Raw genomic sequence first — 19,004 nt, forward strand, 5'->3', positions numbered from 1 at the left:
GATAGAGATTGAAAATTAAAAAAAAAAGGAAAGAAAGAAGCAGAAACCTTGAGGGCTGAATAGGCATGGGTAAATGGATTCCCCCAGGTAAAGGCTCGCCGAGGGTATTACTACTGGAATTGAAGCTGACACCAAATTTTAAATTCTCACAATCTACTTCTAGAGATTCATTTTTAGGAAATGGCTCAAGGTGAGATTTAGCCACAGGGCTGTTTATGACAGAACAGATCTTCCTTGACTAATGATGAGGTTACATCTCATAAACCCATCATACATGAACATATCATAAGTTGAAAATGCATTATGGGAAATTCCCTGGTGGTCCAGTGGTTAGGACTCCCAAGTTCTTACTGATGGGACCCAGGTACTATCCCTGGTTGGGAAATGAAAATCCCACAAGCCATGCTACTGCTACTGCTAAGGCACTTCAGTCGTGTCCGACTCTGTGCGACCCCATTCCTGGGATTCTCCAGCCATAAGGTGAGGTCAAAGAAGAAGAAGAATAAAATAAAACACAAATGCTCAACTAATTGAAGAATTCACATCCAAGATGGCTCACTCACATAGCTAGCAAGTTGGATAGTTGACTACTGTTGGGAGGCTTCAGTTCTTTCCCAAGTAGACCTTTTGATTAATTGAGTGTCCTCACAACATGGCGGCCAACTTCCCCTTAGAATAAGTGATCCAAGAGAGCATGGTGGAAGCTGTAATATGTTATGTGGCTCAGCTTTGAAACTCACACATGGTTACTTCTAGTGGTCACACAGGCTAACCACGATTCAGTGTGGGACTAGAGACTATGCTGGGGGTGACTGCCAGGAGGTGGGCATCATTGGAGATCATCTCAGAGAGTGGTCACCACACCCTTGCATCCTAGGGCTACGTTTCTCAGCGTCCCTTGCATCCCAGGAGCCATGTGATATGTTCATTCACCAAGGGACCTTGCAAGGAGATGCTGTGTGACCCTTACAAGTCCAGGAGCTTGAGGAGCAGGCATGACTTCTCCCCTCTCTTTTGACTCCCATCAGCTCTCGCAGCTGAATCCAGTGGCCTGATAAACAAGGAGGAGCCTGGGAGGGGGACCACCTGCCAATCAGAAGCACAGTTTTAAAAAGTTATTTATTTGGCTGCATGCAGGATCTCTCTCTCTCTCTCTTTTTTTTTTATTTTTTATTGCAGCACATGGGATCTTTAGTTGTGGCTTTTGAACTTTTAGTTGCGATATGCAGGAGCTAGTTCCCCAAGCAGGGATTGAACCTGGGCTCCCAGCTTGGGGAGCTTGGAGTCTTAGCCACGGGACCACCAGAGAAGTCCCAGGAACACACATTTTGGATTTTTTTCTTTCTTCTTACATGTTGGGTTTTAGATGGCTAAGCAACAAATTTCCTGAATAAATCAACAAAAAATTGGAAAGCAATTATCCTCCAATTAAAAATACATTTAAAAATCATACCCCCCAAAAAAAAGATATTAAAAAATGAACAAACAAGCTTCCATCATATCTGAGTCATTAAACATTTTGGGTTGTTTGTTGCAGCATCTAATATTACCTAATTAATTCAGGAGTGGATTGAATTCCTCAGGAAGGGGAGGGAAGCTTCAAACCTGCCTGGCTGGAGTCACTGGGGGCATGGAGGTGATTTTTACTGAGATGGGGATGTCAGTTTTGGGTAAGATTAGGGCAGAGTCTCTCAACTTTGACACTTCTGACATTTGGGGTTGAATTAGTCAGCCTTTTGGCTAAGATCAAGTGTACTATGGGGACTTCCCAGGTGGCACAGTGGTAAAGAATCTGCCTGCCAGTGCAGGAGATGTAAGAGACACAGCTTTGATCCACAGGTCAGGAAGATCCCCTGGAGGAGGAACCTGATGGGCTATAGTCCATAGGGTCACAAAGAGTAGGACATGACTGAATGACTAAGCACACAGCACAGGGGTCCCCAACCTCCGGGGCACAGACTGGTACCCTCCTGTCAGATCAGCAGAAGCATTAGATTAGAAATAAAGTGCACATAAATGTAATGCACTTGAGTCATTCTGAAATCATCCCTCCCCACTCTTCTCCGCACCGCCCCACCCCCCACCTCCAACCCCAACCCGGTCCATGGGAAAATTGTCTTCCATGAAACCGGTCCCTGGTGCCAAAAATGTTGGGAACTGCCAGCCTGAAGTTCTTTGTTGTGGGGGTTCATCCTGCACACCTAGCCTCCATTCACTAGATGTCAGTAGCGTCCTCCCAGTCATGTCCACCAAGAAGGTCTCTAGACATTGCGCAATGGCCCCTGCTCAGAACCACTGGGTTGGGATCTGGGGAGCTAGGGCAGCCTGTGGATACTGGAGTGGAGACTTCCAGGAAGCGGGTGGTTCTGTAATTCTGGCACACTCAGGTAGCATGGGAGAGGGTGAGCTCTCCCTTCCCTACCCTGTCCCAGGAACAATGGGTTGAAGTTAGAGGAGGGAGCCGGGACTGGGATGGGGGCAGTCACAGGCCCAAGGAAGAGAATGGTCCAGCAGAAGAACAAACGTGGCAGGTGGACAGGCTGTTGAGATCAGCCGTCAGTTTCAGAAGCATCAGATGCTTTGGGGAGCCATTGAGCCGGGAGAGGGAGCTTGTGGGGGTGGGGTGGGGTGGAGTGGAGGGGAATGTTAGTCACTCAGTCATGTCCGACTCTTTGCGACCTCATGAACTGTAGCCCACCAGGCTCCTCTGCCCATGGAATTCTCCAGGCAAGAATACTGGAGCGGGTTGTCATTCCTTCTCCAGGGGAATCTTCCCATTCTAGGGATTGATCCTGGGTCTCCTGCAATTGAGCAAGGGGGGGGGGGGGCGGCATTTAAATGGGTTGTCAGCAATGACAAATATATTGTGCATTCACTTTTTTTTACCCCCCTTTCTGGCCTCGCTGCATAGCAGGTGGGATCCTAGTTCCCCAACCAGGAATCTAACCTGGGTCCCCTGCAGTGGGAGCTGAGTCTTAACCACTGAACCACCAGGGAAGTCTCTGTGTATTCAGTTTTGTTGATTGACATGGAAAGAGTCCCATGGTGTAACTTTTTAAAAATATTTCATTTATTTATTTTTGGTTGTGCTGGGTCTTTGGTGCTGCATGTGGGCTTTCTCCAGTTGCATCGAGTGGGGGCTGCTTTCTAGTTGGGATAGGCAGGCTTCTCATCGAGATGGCTTCTCTTGTTGCAGAGCACAGGTTTTAGAGTACAGGCTTCAGTAGTTGTTGTGCACGGGCTTGGTTGCTCTGCAGCATGTGGGATCTTCCCAGACCAGGGATCGAACTGGTGTGTCTCCAGCATAGCAGGCAGTTTCTTAACCACTGGACCACCAGGGAAGCCCCCCATGGTGTAATTTAAAAAGTTATTGGAATATATGAAAATTCCAGTAGTTAGGACATTGAGCTTCTGCTGCAGAGGGCATGGGTTTGATCCCTGGTTCAGAAACGAAGACTCCATATGCCTGTGCCATTTCCTGTTTCTGTGAATCTATTTCTGTTTTGTAAATAAGTTCATTTTTATTGGTTTTTTTTAGATTCCGCATGTAAGTGATATGATATGGTACGTGTCTTTATCTGTTTGGTTTACTTCATTTAGGATCATAATCTCTAATTCCATCCTTGTTGCTACACATGGCATTATTTCATATAATATATTATTATATATATATATACCACATCTTTATCCATTCATTTGTTGTGGGCACTTAAGTTGCTTCCATGTCTTGGCTATTGTAAAAGTGCTGCTGTGAACATTGAGGCATGTGTATCTTTTCGAATTAAGTTTTTCTAGATGGCTTCAATTTTTAAATTGGAAAGTATTCAGTTATTATTATTATTTTTGGCCTGTGACATGTGGGGTCTTAGTTCCCCAACCAGGGATTGAACTCGTGCACCCTGCATTGGCAGTGTGGAGTCTGAACACTGGACCACCAGAGAAGCCTCCAATCATTGTTCAGTGATAATTATCAACAGTTAAGGGGTGGTAGGGGAGAGAGTCCTGGGTTCAGTCTCTACCCCACTACTTATTTCCCGAGACCTTGAATGAGGTTCTGAAAGTTTTGTAAGTGTATTCTCCTTACCTGACGAATAGGGAGAATCTTCTTCTGGGCAAGTAATTAGGTATTAATACTTCATAAAAGTCTGTCTGTTACTTCACTGCCCACACACACACACACACACACATATACACACATGCACACACACACACACATACACAAACCCTCAAGAAATGCAATCCATCTGGTAGACCAAGCCTATAAATTTCAATATTCATGAAAAGAACACAACAAAAAGTGGTGGGAAACCATGAGGTTTTCTAAACTTAAGTCATTCAAATGTGTGCCGGCTATACAATCATGAATAATTTTGCTGTAAATCCCCTCGTTTAAGACATTCAAATATACATTTAGTTTAAAATAGAAACTTTAAATGACTGCCATACATGGAAAAATGGAATGACATACCAGAAATAGATGGAAACTGAATTTAAAAAAACACAGTGAAAGCAAAACACTGTTTTTAAGTGGAGAGAGAGGAGCCTGTCTTCTCCATATGTTCCTGGTAAGCTGTCCTGGAAATTCACAATGCGAATGCCTCAAACTACCAGTGGAACCGTAAGCTAAGCCCATTATACCCTGACCCATTTTTAAAGAAATATTTATTTGTTTGGCTGTGCTGGGTCTTAGTAGTGGTATGCAGGATCTGTTAGTTGTGGCATGTGAACTCTTAGTTGTGGCATGTGGGAGTCTAGTTCCCTGACCAGGGATCAAACTCAGACCCCCTGCATTGGGAGTGTGGGAATGCAGGGTCTTAGCCATTGGACCACCAGGGAAGTCCCACCTGACCCATTTCTGCTATGAACCCAGGACTCCATCACCCAAAGACCACAACCCTGTAAACCCCTATTTTTTTTTTTTACCTTCTTTCTTCCTTGTTCAACTTGGTTTAATATCAACTCTATTGACATGTAATGTCCAGTTCATAAAATGTATCCATTTTAAGGCTTTGTGCTTAGTCCTCTCTGACTCTTTGAGACCCCATGAACTGTAGCCCACGAGGCTCCTCTGTCCATTGGATTTTTTTCCAGTCAAGAACACAGTAGCACATTGCCATTTCCTCCTCCAGGGGATTTTCACCGCCCAGGGCTTGAACCAGTGTCTCCTGTCTCCTGCATCTCAGGCGGATTCTTTACCGCTGAGCTATCCGGGAGGCCCCAGGTGGCTCAGTGGTAAAGAAGCCGCCTGCCAATGCAGGAGATGCAAGAGACATGGGTTAGATGCCTGGGTTGGAAAGATCCCCTGGAATAGGAAGTGGTAACATGGTCCAGTATCTTGCCTGGGAAAAAATCCCGTGGATGGAGGAGCCTGGCCAACTACAGTCCATGGAGTCACAGAGAATCAGACGCGACTGAGCACAGTTTAAGTGTATGGTTTGATGAGTTTTAACAAACCCACAGTGTCTCCACTTCCCCAGTCAACACAGAGAACCTTTACATCACCCAAGAAAGATTGCCCTGGGTCACTTTGCATTAACCCTATCCCATCCTCATCTACAAATGACCATTTATCCGATTTTCTGTCACTCAAGATTAGATTTCCCTTTATTAGAATTTCATGTAGATGGAACCATATAGTAAGCAGTCTTTTGTGACTAGCTTCTTTCATTAACATAGTGTTTTTGAGAGTGACTGGTGCTGTTGTGTATATTCATTGATTCATTCGTTCCTTTCAAGGCTGAATAATATTCCATTGTGCGGATGTACCAGAGTTGATCTGTTAATCCCAACCTCCTAATGTATCCCTCTCCCAGCCACCCCCTCACCCCTGCTTTCCCATAGTTTTTTTCTATGTCAGTAAGTCTGTTTTTGTTTTGTAAATAAGTTAACTTTGTATCTTTTTTTTTTTAGATTCCACATATAAGTGATATCCTAGGCTGTTTGTCTTTGATCATCTCTAGTTCCATCCATGTTGCTGCAGCAGGTGGCAATATTTCCACTCCTTCCCTTTTTAATGTCTCTTGAACCCACTCTAACCAGACTTTCCCCCAACAACTCCACTGAGACACAAATGGGTGAGGTCACCAGTGACTTTCAAACGGCCAGATCTGATGGTCAGTTTCTTTTGACGGGTCTCAGCTGTGGTCCCTGGGATCTTCAGTGACATTTGGAATCTTTGGTTGTGGTGTACGGATTCTCTAGTTCTGGTATGACGGCTCAGTTGCCCTGAGGCTTGTGGGATCTTAGTTCTCCAACCAGGGATTGAACCCAGGCCTCCAGCAGTGGAAGAGCGGTGTCCTAACCACCAGACCACCAAGGAGTGCCCCTAATTTGTCAACTTAAAATACTTTTCATGTTGAAACATTTCTATTGCAACAGGAAAGTTGCAAGACAATGCCATGAACTGCCATGTATCTTTTACCCAAATTTACCAATCACTACTATTTTGTCATATCGCCTGCCAGTGTCCAACTCTGTGTGACCTCACGGACTGCAGCCTGTCAGGCTCCTTTGTCCATGGGAATTCTCCAGGCAAGAGTACTAGAGTGGGTGGCTGTGCCTTCTTCCCTTCCTGACCCAGGGATGGAACCCGCGTCTCTCTTTTTTTTTTTTTTTATTAGTTGGAGGCTAATTACTTCACAACATTTCAGTGGGTTTTGTCATACATTGATATGAATCAGCCATAGAGTTACATGCATTCCCCATCCCGATCCCCCCTCCCACCGCCCTCTCCACCCGATTCCTCTGTGTCTTCCCAGTGCACCAGGCCCGAGCACTTGTCTCATGCATCCCACCTGGACTGGTGATCTGTTTCACCATAGATAATATACATGCTGTTCTTTCAAAACATCCCACCCTCCCCTTCTCCCACAGAGTTCAAAAGTCTGTTCTGTATTTCTGTGTCTCTTTTTCTGTTTTGCATATAGGGTTATCGTTACCATCTTTCTAAATTCCATATATATGTGTTAGTATGCTGTCATGTTCTTTATCTTTCTGGCTTACTTCACTCTGGATAATGGGCTCCAGTTTCATCCATCTCATTAGAACTGATTCAAATGAATTCTTTTTAACAGCTGAGTAATATTCCATGGTGTATATGTACCAGAGCTTCCTTATCCATTCATCTGCTGATGGGCATCTAGGTTGCTTCCATGTCCTGGCTATTATAAACAGTGCTGCGATGAACATTGTGAACCTGAGTCTCTTGTGTCTCCTGCATTGGCATGCGGATTCTTTACCACTAGTGTCACCTAGGAAGCCCAGGATACTCTCTTGCTGCTGCTGCTAAATCGCTTCAGTCATGTCTGACTCTGTGCGACCCCATAGACAGCAGCCCACCAGGCTCCCCCATCCCTGGGATTCTCCAGGCAAGAACACTGGAGTGGGTTGCCATTTCCCTCTCCAATGCATGAAAGTGAAGTTGCTCAGTCGTGTCCAACTCTTAGCGACCCCATGGATTGCAGCCTACCAGGCTCCTCCTTCCTTGGGATTTTCCAGGCAAGAGTACTGGAGTGGGTTGCCATTGCCTTCTCCGGGATACTCTCTTAGGTAACCATGATTCATTTATCAAATTCTGAAAATTCCTACCTATTTAATACTATTATCTAATAAACAGTCCATATTCAAAGACCTGGGAAATCTGGGAAAGATTGAGGGCAGGAGGAGAAGAGTGTGACAGAGGATGAGATGGTTGGATAGCATCACTAACTCAATGGACATGAGTTTGAGCAAACTCCAGGAGACAGTGAATGACAGGGAAGCCTGGCGGGCTACAGTCCATGGGGTTGCAAAGAGTTGGACATGACAGAGGGACTGAACAACAACAATTTAAAGTTCACCAATTGCCTGATCATGTCTTTCAGAGCCTTGGATATTTTCAGATTTAAAATTTTTGCCCTTCTGTGCCTGTAACCATGATTTACTTAAGCATCATCTTTAAATTAAACTCACTTTTCAAAAACATGATCCCATACATTTATTCCAGGAGGCAATTGTGCATTGCACCCCTAAATGGAAAGTCAGAAAAGTAAGCAAGTAGAAAGCAGCTCTGGGACTTCCCTGGCGGTCCTGTAGTTAAGTATCTACCTGCCGTTCCTGTGTCCTTCTGCTTCTCTGTGTATTCATTCTATCCATTTTTGAGTGTTTGATATTGGAACTCCAACCAAAAATCTTAATTTATCTACTTAAAAAAGTTGTAAGATATAGTGGAACCATATGTAACCTTGTTCTGTATTTTCCAAGTCTCCTGTAAATGGGTTATTGTGCTTTCATAATTAAAAAAAAAAAAAAAAGAATCCACCTGCCACTGCAGGGGTTCTACCCCTGGTCTGGGAAGATTCCACAAACCATGGGACAACTAAGTCTGTGTGCCACAAGTACTGAGCCCAACAAGAGAAACCACCACAGTGAGGAGCCTGTGCACCACAACTGGAGTGTAGCCCCCACTTGCCACAACTAGAGAGAGCCCATGAGGCCACGAAGACCCAGCACAGCCAAAAGTAAAGAAAGAAAGAAAAAAAAAAAAGAAAGAAAGAAAAGAAAACAACTCCAAAAGCTCCTACTGGTGTATATGCACTTATACACCAGACGTACACACACAAACACATACACACAAATATACACAGACACACACACACCAGAGACACAAATACCTCAAGAAAGGGAAGTTAAAGGTCAAAATGCTAATAATACTGAGAGTATATCTGGGTGGAAGATTCCCCAAACTTTCTTCTATTTTTAAATGTTTAATAGGAAGTGGTTTTTCTTTTAAAAATCTGTACTGTTGAAATGTGTCTTAGCAATTTAAAATGCACCGATTTCCACTAGTTATTAGAGAAATGCAAGTCAAAACTACAGTATCACCTCATACCAACCAGAATGGCTATCATCATAAAGTTCACAACAGTAAATGCCGGAGAGGGTATAGAGAAAAGGGCAAACCCCTACACTGTTGGTGGGAATGTAAGTAGGTGCAGCCACTAGAGAATGGTGTGATGCTCCTCAAGAAACTAAAAATAGAGCTCCCACATTCCCACTCCTGGTCATATATCTGGAGAAAACCATAATTTGAAAGATACATGCACTGCAGTGTTCATCGCAGCACTGTTTACAATAGCCAGGACAGGGAAGCAACCTAAATGTCCATCTATAGATGAATACATAAAGAAGATATGGTACATACAGTGGAATATTACTCAGCCATTGAAAAGAATGAAATAATGCCACTTGTAGCAACATGGGGTGCACTGAGAGATTGTCATACTGAGTGAAGTAAGTCAGACAGAAAAGGAGAAATATCACACGACATCCCTTATATGTGGAATCTAAAGAGAAATGATACAAGTGAACTTACTTACAAAACATAAACAGACTCATAGACTTAGAGAAAGAACTTACGGTTGCGGGGGTGGTGAGGGAAGGATGGTGGGAAGGGATAGTTAAGGAGTTTGGGATGGACATGTGCACACTGCTAGTATTTAAAATGGATAACCAACAAGGACTTGCTGTAGCAAGGGAACTCTGCTCAATGTTATAGGGCAGCCTGGATGGGAGAGGAGTCTGGGGAGATGGATACCTGTGTACATGTGGCTGAGTCCCTCTGCTGTTTACCTGAAACCGTCACAGCATTGTTAATCAGCTACACCACAGTACAAAATGAAAAGGTTTTATAAAACACACAATAAAAATAAACGTGTACAGCTGTTGTTTAAACTATGAAACAAAGTAACACCCTTGTTCAGAAAATGGACACCTGAAACTTAGTTTTCATTAAATGAAGTCATTAGTGGAAATCAGAAAGCCAAAATAAACCGCACTGATTTCAGTTTTCCTCATTGTGAGCTCTTGGTCAAGCCTTGTATGTGCCATGTTTTTAAAAAGAAACTAATGATTAAATGAAGGACCTCAAAACAAAACAAAAAAAAGCTTACACTAAGATAGGCATGTTAATTATCTGAGTGATGGTGTTGGTTTCACAAATGTGTACATATGTCAAGACAATATCCAGTGATGTATTTTAAATGCGTGCAGTTTATCAAATTCACTTGTACTTCAATCAAGCAGTTTTTCAAAAACGAAATATAGTTGATTTAAAATGTGTTAATTTTAGATGTATAGCACAATGACTCAGATATATATGTATATAAAGAATCTGAAAAAATTCAAAATACTACAAAATATTGAGTAGAGTTCTTGTGCTATAGAGTAGGACCTTATTGTTTATTTATTTTCTTTTTTTTTATTATTATTATTTTTTTTTTCCAGTGGGTTTTGTCATACATTGATATGAATCAGCCATGGATTTACATGTATTCCCAATCCCGATCCCCCCTCCCACCTCCCTCTCCACCCGATTCCTCTGGGTCTTCCCAGTGCACCAGGCCGGAGCACTTGTCTCGTGCATCCCACCTGGGCTGGTGATCTGTTTCACCATAGATAGCATACATGCTGTTCTTTTGAAATATCCCACCCTCACATTCTCCCACAGAGTTCAAAAGTCTGTTCTGTATTTCTGTGTCTCTTTTTCTGTTCTGCATATAGGGTTATCGTTATCACCTTTCTAAATTCCATATACATGTGTCAGTATGCTGTAATGTTCTTTATCTTTCTGGCTTACTTCACTCTGTATAAGGGGCTCCAGCTTCATCCATCTCATTAGGACTGGTTCAAATGAATTCTTTTTAATGGCTGAGTAATATTCCATGGTGTATATGTACCACAGCTTCCTTATCCATTCATCTGCTGATGGGCATCTAGGTTGCTTCCATGTCCTGGCTATTATAAACAGTGCTGCGATGAACATTGGGGTGCACGTGTCTCTTTCAGATCTGGTTTCCTCAGTGTGTATGCCCAGAAGTGGGATTGCTGGGTCATATGGCAGTTCTATTTCCAGTTTTTTAAGAAATCTCCACACTGTTTTCCATAGCGGCTGTACTAGTTTGCATTCCCACCAACAGTGTAAGAGGGTTCCCTTTTCTCCACACCCTCTCCAGCATTTATTGCTTGTAGACTTTTGGATAGCAGCCATCCTGACTGGCGTGTAATGGTACCTCATTGTGGTTTTGATTTGCATTTCTCTGATAATGAGTGATGTTGAGCATCTTTTCATGTGTTTGTTAGCCATCTGTGTGTCTTCTTTGGAGAAATGTCTGTTTAGTTCTTTGGCCCATTTTGATGGCGGCTGTTGTTTCTTCCCTCTGCCGAATCCTCCTTACCTGTTTATTTATTTTCTATGTAGTAATGTGTATCTGTTAATCCCGGCCTCCTAGTTTATCCTTCCTCCCACCTTCCCCTGGAGATGGATGGTGGGGATGGTTGTCCAACAGTGTGAATGTACTTAATGACACTGAACTCTGCACCTGAAAATGGTTAAGATGGCAAGTTTTATGTTCTGTGTATTTTCCCATAGTTAAAAGTAAAACTACGGACTTCCCTGGTGGTCCAGTGGCTGAGACTCGAAGCTCCCAATGCAGGGGGCCAGGATTCGATCCCTGATCAGGCAGCTGGATCCCACATGCCACAAGTAAAACCCAGCACAGCCAAATAAATAAATAATTTTAAAAAGTAAAAATAAAACTTAAGATAATCATAGTGAAGAAGGCTTCAAAATATCACAGGCTGTTAATGGCATTTTAAGTGAAAAAATTAGGAACAAACATACAATAGCACCAACATCTTTATAAAAAATAAATAATATGAATGATCGTTTCAGGTAAAAATAGCCTAACAGTTAATTCTGGACTGTAATATTATCAGCCAGTTTCAATTTCTCTTGGCCACTTGTGTTTTTCTATAACATACATCAGACCTTTGCCTGGGTGAGCAGAGATGGTTAAGAGTCATGGCTCATCGTCAGCCTTCTTGATGGACACACCACTGGCGTCTACCTCCCACCCTTACAAACCCCACAGGAGCTGACATGCGGTGGGATGCCAATGTCCGTCATGGGCAGAGTCCCATCCACAGCTTCATGAGGTCCCTATGATGGTGAATGAGAGATGAGTAAGGTCCCCATTCCGACCCCCCACCATGATCTCAAGCCCACCCTCATCCCCAAACCTATCCCAACATTGTCCTCAAACTCACCCGCCAACACTGTCCCTGTCCTCACCTGTATTTCCATTCCCAGTGCCTTCCATCTCCAGCACTGCCTTTAGCCTTGTCTCCAATCCCAACTCAGGCTTCAGCCTCACTCCATAGTTATCCCCAGGCCAGTTCCCCACCCTACATCCATTCTCACCCCCGATTCCATCCTCACATCCATCTCAACCCCAATTTAGTTCAACCCCAGGTTCCCAGTCCTGAGATCCCTCTGCGGTGAGAAGATGACTTGTCATTTAGTTGCTCAGTCCTGTCTGACTCTCTTGTGACCCCATGGACTGTCGCCCACCTGTAGGACTGTAGGGTCCTCTGTCTGTGGGATTTCCCAGGTAAGAATACCAGACTGGGTTGCCATTTCTTTCTCCGGGGGTTCTTCTCAACCCAGAGACGGAACCTGAGTCTCCTGCAGTGCAACTGGATTCTTTACCCCTGAGCCACCCGGGAAGTCCATGTAAATGATTAGTTCCCTCCAAATGTCCACATCCATGTTACTGAAACTTGGCAATATGTTACCTTCCATGGCAAAGCCCCATGGACTGTAGCCCGCCAGCCTCCTCTGTCCATGGGATTATCCAGGCAAGAGTACTGGAGCGTGTTGCCATGCCCTCCTCCAAGGAATCTTCCCATCCCTGGAATTGAACCTGCATTGCAGGCAGATTCTTTACCTTCTGAGCCACCAAGGAAGCCCTTCCATGGCAAAAGTGTCATTGAATTAAGGATCCTGAGAGAAGATTGTCTTACACAGTGGATCCAGTCTTCACAAGAGTCTTTATAAGAAAGTTCAGATCAGAGAAAAGGGGGTAAGGTGGAGTAAAATGATGACATCCAAAGAGGGGATGATGTACTTTGAAGATGGAGGAAGGGGCCATGAGCCAGGGATGCAGGTGGCCCCTAGAAACTAGGAAAATCTAGAGTTTGGACTCTCCCATGGAGCCTCCGGAAGGAGACAGCCCTGCCCACAGCTGGATTTTCATCCTATAAGACTCCTTTCAAATTCCTCATCTCTAGCACTGTAGGATAGGAAAGGTGTGTTGTCTCAAGTTGCCGTCTGTGCTAATTTATTGCATGCCCACGGAGACCTGTCACCTCTCCACCCAGGCTCTGGCACTTCCCACACCTGCCATCTGGCAGAAGGTGAGCACCACCCCTTCAGCACCCACGCACCTGTCTCACCATCCTGTTGCCCCAGTCCACGTGTGCAGGCAATTTCCCAAACTCCACACTGGGCTGGGCGTAGGCATCTCATCATCTTGCTTCCAGCTGTTAAACCTTGACCGAGATCCAGGAGAACCAGATCCTGACAACTATTCCTGGCCCAGATTTGACTAGGGAGGGACATGGGAGGCTATCTGCTTCCAACTGGGCTCAGAGAGGCAGGGGTGATGGTGACGGTTGTGGGCTATGGCCACAGGTAAGGTTGTTGCTGATCTAGAGGAGTATAGAGCCAAGCCGAGCTTGTAGTCCAGGCTCTGGAAACTTTTGTCACCTCTAAATGTGACATCTTTTCCATCCCTTCAGAGGATCTTGAAGGTGACGGCGTACCTGGCAGAGTGTGAACATCAAAGTATTTGACATCTTGTAGAAGATGGTGATGATAATGGTGATAATGGTGATGTGTGGAAAATTCTTAAAGAGATGGGACTATCAGACCACCTTATCTATCTCCTGAGAAACCTGTATGCAGGACATGAAGCAACAGTTAGAACCTTGCATGAAACAACTGACTGGTTCAAAATTGGGAAAGAAATATGGCAAGGCTGCATATTGTCACCCTGTTTAACTTATATGCAGAGTACATCATGTGGAATGCTGGGCTAGATCACTCACAAGCTGGAAGAAATATCAACAACCTCCAATATGTAGATGATGCCACTCTAATGACAGAAAGTGAAGAGGAACTAAAGAGCCTCTTTTTTTTTTTTTCCCTTTTAAAATTTATTTGGCCATGCTGGGTCTTTGCTTATGTGAAGTGTGAATGTGTAAGTCGCTCAGTTGTGTTTGACTCTTTGTGACCCATAGACTATAGCCTGCCAGGCTCCTCTGTCCCTGGAATTGTCCAGACAAGAATACTGGAGTGGGTAGCTGGCCCCTTCTCCAGAGGATCTTCCCAAGCCAGGGATCAAATCCAGGTCTCCCACATTGCAGTCGGATTCTTTACCATCTGAGCTACCAGGGAAGCCCTTAGTTGTAGCACATGGGATATAGTTCCCTGACCAGGGATTGAACCTGGGCCCCCTGTGTTAAGAGAATGGAGTCTTAACCACTGGACCACCAGGGAAGTCCCTAAAGAGCCTCTTGATGAGGGTGAAAGAGGGGAGTGAAAAAGCTGGCTTAAAACTCGGCATTCAAAACTAAGATTATGGTATCTGGTCCCATCACTTCCTGGCAAATAGATAGGGAAAAACTGGAAACAGTGACAGATTTTATTTTCTTGGGCTCCAGAATCACTGTGGATGGTGACTGCAGCCATGAAATTGAAAGATGCTTGCTCCTTGGACGAAAAACTGACAAACCTAGACAGCATATTAAAAAGCAGAGATGTCACTTTGCTGACAAAGGTCCATATGGTCAAGACTGGTTTTTCCAGTAGTCATGTACAGATGTGAGAATTGGATCATAAAGAAGGTTGAGTGCCAAAGAATTGATACTTTTGAACTGTGGTGCTGGAGAGCCCTCTTGAGAGTCCCTTGGAAAGCAAGGAGATCAAACCAGGCAATCCTAAAGGAAATCAACCCTGAATATTCACTGGAAGGACTGATGATGAAGCTGAAGCTCCAATCCTTTGGCCACCTGGTGCAAAGAGCTGACTCATTGGAAGAGACCCTGATGCTGGGAAAGATTGAAGGCAAGAGGAGAAGGGGATGACAGAGGATGAGATGGTTGGATGGTGTCACTGACTCAATGGACATGAGTTTGAGCAAACTCTGGGAGATGGTGAAGGACAGGGAAGCCTAGCGTACTGCAGTCCATGGGGTCACAAAGAGTCGGACACAACTGAGTGAGTGAACCGCAAAAACAGGTGATGATGATGGTGATGGTGGTAATGGTGGTATAATAGCCTCTTTTAGTCCAGTGCCAGCTCTGGGCTAAGCCATCAACATACATACACAACTCAATAGTTCCCAAGTTTCTAACTTTACCAATGACCCTCAAGATTTTCCTATATCCACTCCCTCCCTAAACTCTTATCTACTTAAGGTATTTTGTCAAATAACACCCCCTTTAAAAACCTAGATCAATTACTTTAAAATTGGGGTAAAATATACATAACATGGAATGTACCATCTTAATTTTTTTTAGCCACACCCTGCAACATGCAGGGTCTTATCTCCCCAACCAGGGATGGAAACTGTGCCCTCTGTATTGGGAGTGCAGACTCTTAACCGCTGGATCACGAGGAAAGTCCCTGTCTTAACCGATTTTGATCCTAAGGTCAGTGGCATTAGCTAGCTTCACATGTTGTGCAACCATCCCCACCATTCATCTCCAGAACTTTCTTATCTTCCCAAGCTGAAACTCCGTGCTCATTAAATACCCACTCCCCACCCCCCGCCCCTAGCCCCTGGCCCCCACTTCCTGTCTCTACGGTTTGAGGTCCTCTAGGGACCTCCTGTGAGTAGGATCAAGCAGTATTTGTCCTTTTGTGACAGGCTTCTCTCCTGCTGAGTGTCATATCCTCAGAGTTCATCCATATTGCAGCAGGTATCAGAATCTTCTTCCTTTTTAACATCGAATAATATCCCTTTGCTTGGATGGAGCATGTTTTGTTGAGCTATTCATCCACCAATGAAAACCCCAAACCAGTTGCTTAAAAAACTCTTTATATTGGAATAATTGTACACACAAGAAGTTGCAAAAAGTGTACAGATAGATCTGTATCCTTCTATCATATTTCTCCAATTTCTCTTACCTGGGTTACATATTATATAATGATACAATTTCAAAACCAAGTAACTTATGTTAGTGTGATTTATAGACCTTATTCAGATTTCAACAGTTTGTCATTATTCATGTCTGTGCATTTATCCTATCTGTCTATGCAGTTTTTTTCACCTGTATAGATTTTTGTAACCACTGCAAGAATTATAAGGCTTCAGTTAGTTTATTCTTAAGAAGAAACTTGTAAGAACTCTGCTATGAATGGAAAGTGGCTATGAGCAGCTAGAAGACAAACTTACTTTAAAATAAATACAGTGTAAGTAAATAATGTCTAGATGGTCCAGCTGGATACTGTTGCCTGCTGAAGGGCTTTTTATCAAACAAAGGGATGAAATGTTGAGGCATAAACATCTATTAGCACCAACTGAGCCCCTCTTCTGTAACTAATGAGAATTGAAAAGAGTAAATAGATTTCTCACCACATAGCTAAGTGATTCTGAATGCAGGTCCACCTCACCAAAAAATGTTCTCCCTAGGGAAATGCTATATCAGTTTATTAAATCTTCACAGAATCCCTAAGAGGGAAGTACTATTTTTTCTCATCTTACAGGTGAGAAAACTGAGGCTCAAAGAAGTGAATTCACTTGCCCATGGTCACACAGCTTAGGAATGGGAGGAACTCAGAATTCAAACTCAAGCCTGTCTGACTCTCAAACCAGAGCTTTCCGCAGCCCTGGGAAGTCAGGACTGGGAACCCCAGGCCTGGAACTCCACAGTCTCCTCCCATTCATTGGAAACTCAGACCCTCCAGGTATTTGAGGTCTTGTCTGCCCAAGAGAAATGGTTTCAATCCACCCCAGTCTCCCATAGCCCAGACAGGAAGACTGAGGCCCTCAAAGGAGGTCCTATCACCAAAGGCCCCCAAGGGAGCTGAGTAGAGTCCATTGGGGCAGGCATGCAGCTCTTGGCCTAGATCTGGGAGGCTGTGGTGTGTAGCTTTGGTGGCATCTGGGTAGTGGTTAGAAGCTTGGAGTCAGGAGCCTGCCTGTGTGCATATCTTGGTGTCCTCACCTTAAAGGATCTTGCCCTCTGCCTCACTTTGCCCATCTGTGAAGTGAGGACAGTGATCTAACATCACCAGTATTTAAAATTACTGTTCCAAGAACAGTCTCCCTAACTCCCACTCCTAGGGAGCAGGGAAGGGAAGCCCCTTTCCCACTCCCCCTTGCTCCCTGGATGGTGCCAGCCCCTCTGCTTTTGCCCAGGGCACCTGCCACCACCTCACAGGCAGGCTGTCCCTGGTGCAACCAGGGAGCCATCCAGCAGGTTTTTCCTCCTCTCGACCTGCCTGCCGCAGGGCACCCCGCCATCCTCTCCCCGCCTTGGCTGGGCCTGTCCCTCTGTAGGCTCAGATGCTGCTCTCTGCCAGACGCAGCCAGCGGGCGGCAGGTGAGGTGTCAAGATGCCCAGCATCTTCGCCTACCAGAGCTCTGAGGTGGACTGGTGTGAGCCCAACTTCCAGTACTCACAGCTGGTGGCCGAGTTCTACAACACGGTGAGGGGCCGGGTGGGAGGGCTGGCGGGACAAAGTCTCAGCTGACAGGGGTTCAAGCCCCAGCTCCTCCACCTCCGGGAAATCCTGCTCCAGTGGCCCGCCTTACTGGGCCTTGGTTTGCTCATCTGTTAGGCAAAGCTTGCCTTGCTGGCTTTCATTCATTAGACTGTCTCTGTTTGGCATGAGCCTTGCAATAGTGATCTGAAAAAGAGCCCTCTCTGCCCTCCTGGAAAGGAGGATACAGAGGCTACTCCGGGCATTCACAAGCCAGGGTGATGGTGCTTTAAAGGGGGGTGCACAGGCAGCTTCAGAGAAGCCAAGAGGTAGCTTCTGAGCCAGTGGTGGAGGGGTGGACCAGGGAGGACTTCCTGGAGCAGGTGGTTATGTCTACTTTATTCTCAGCTATACTCTCAGCCCAGGGTTACTAAATCATCTCAGTTTACTGGGACTGTCTTGGTTTCAGCACCATAAGTCTTATGTCAGGAGATCCTTCAGTTTCAGGTATAACAGGATGACTGGTCATCCTTTCCCCAGCCCTTGCTGTGGGGGCACATCAAAAGAGCTCAAAAATCCTGTTTGTGGATGTGTCAGTGGCAGTGGCATTTAACTGAAGTTTGAAAGATGTGAGTGACCAGAGACACGTGCGCCTCTGCCATCCTGTGTGGGGTGCTGGGGACGTTTCCTGGAGCCCCCAGGATGGTGGGTAATGAGGAAACATCCTTTACTCTGTGCCCTGCACATAGTACATGCTCAATAAATGATGAGCATGCAATCTTGCATGTAATGGCCTTTATTGAGCACTTACTGTGTGTCAGGCATCACCCTAAATATTTGGCCTGAAAAACCCCATTTAATCTTCCCTGGGAATTAGGCACCACATATAAAGATCCCCCAGAGGAGGGCATGGCAACCCACTCCAGTATTACTGCCTGAAAAATCCCATGGACAGAAGATCCTGATGGGCTATACAGTCCATGGGGTTGCAAAGAATTGGACACAACTGAAGCAACTTAGCATGCAAGCATAGTATATGGAGTTAGTTAATCCCATTTTCCAGGTGATGAAACAGGCATTCAGGGAGATTGAAGGATATGCCCAGGATTGCCCTGGTACTCAGAGGTGGGATTTGAACTTGACACATCCAGGAGAGGTTTTTTTCTTGGAGAGGGGGGAGGTATCGTGTGCCACGATACCCAAGTTGCTCTGACTCTGTTACCTTTGACCTCACCACTTTCCAGAGCTGGAACATGAGAGTTTGAGAACCAAGGTGTCGCTGAGGTTGCCCCAGCTTTTGAGGTATTGACTGTTCGTGGTCCTCAATGGCCTTTTTTTTATAAAATGAGAGGGGGCTGAATATGCCAATGCCTATAGGCAGAGAAGAGGGTTGGGGGTTCTGGAACCCTCCTCTCTGCTTTCCCCAGCAGTCCAGAAAGTTCCATCTCCAGCCCCACCCCACAGAAGGCATGGAGAG

General features: G+C 45.0%; 1 protein-coding gene across 2 annotated transcripts in view; it reads left to right on the plus strand.

The window, feature by feature from the left end:
* ACER1 (alkaline ceramidase 1) overlaps positions 1-19,004 on the plus strand; it is a 56,623-nt gene that overhangs the window by 15,447 nt on the left and 22,172 nt on the right. The window contains exon 1 of one of the 2 annotated variants that reach the window (XM_061150575.1): positions 17,441-17,533. The exons of the other annotated variant lie outside the window; for it this stretch is intronic. Within the exon in view, the coding sequence (XP_061006558.1) occupies positions 17,441-17,533 (93 nt within the window). Of the gene's footprint in view, positions 1-17,440; positions 17,534-19,004 lie in introns of those variants that run through there. 2 annotated transcript variants of the gene reach the window in all.

This window comes from Dama dama, chromosome 9, assembly GCF_033118175.1.
Source record: "Dama dama isolate Ldn47 chromosome 9, ASM3311817v1, whole genome shotgun sequence".
Classification (NCBI taxonomy): Eukaryota; Metazoa; Chordata; class Mammalia; order Artiodactyla; family Cervidae; genus Dama; species Dama dama.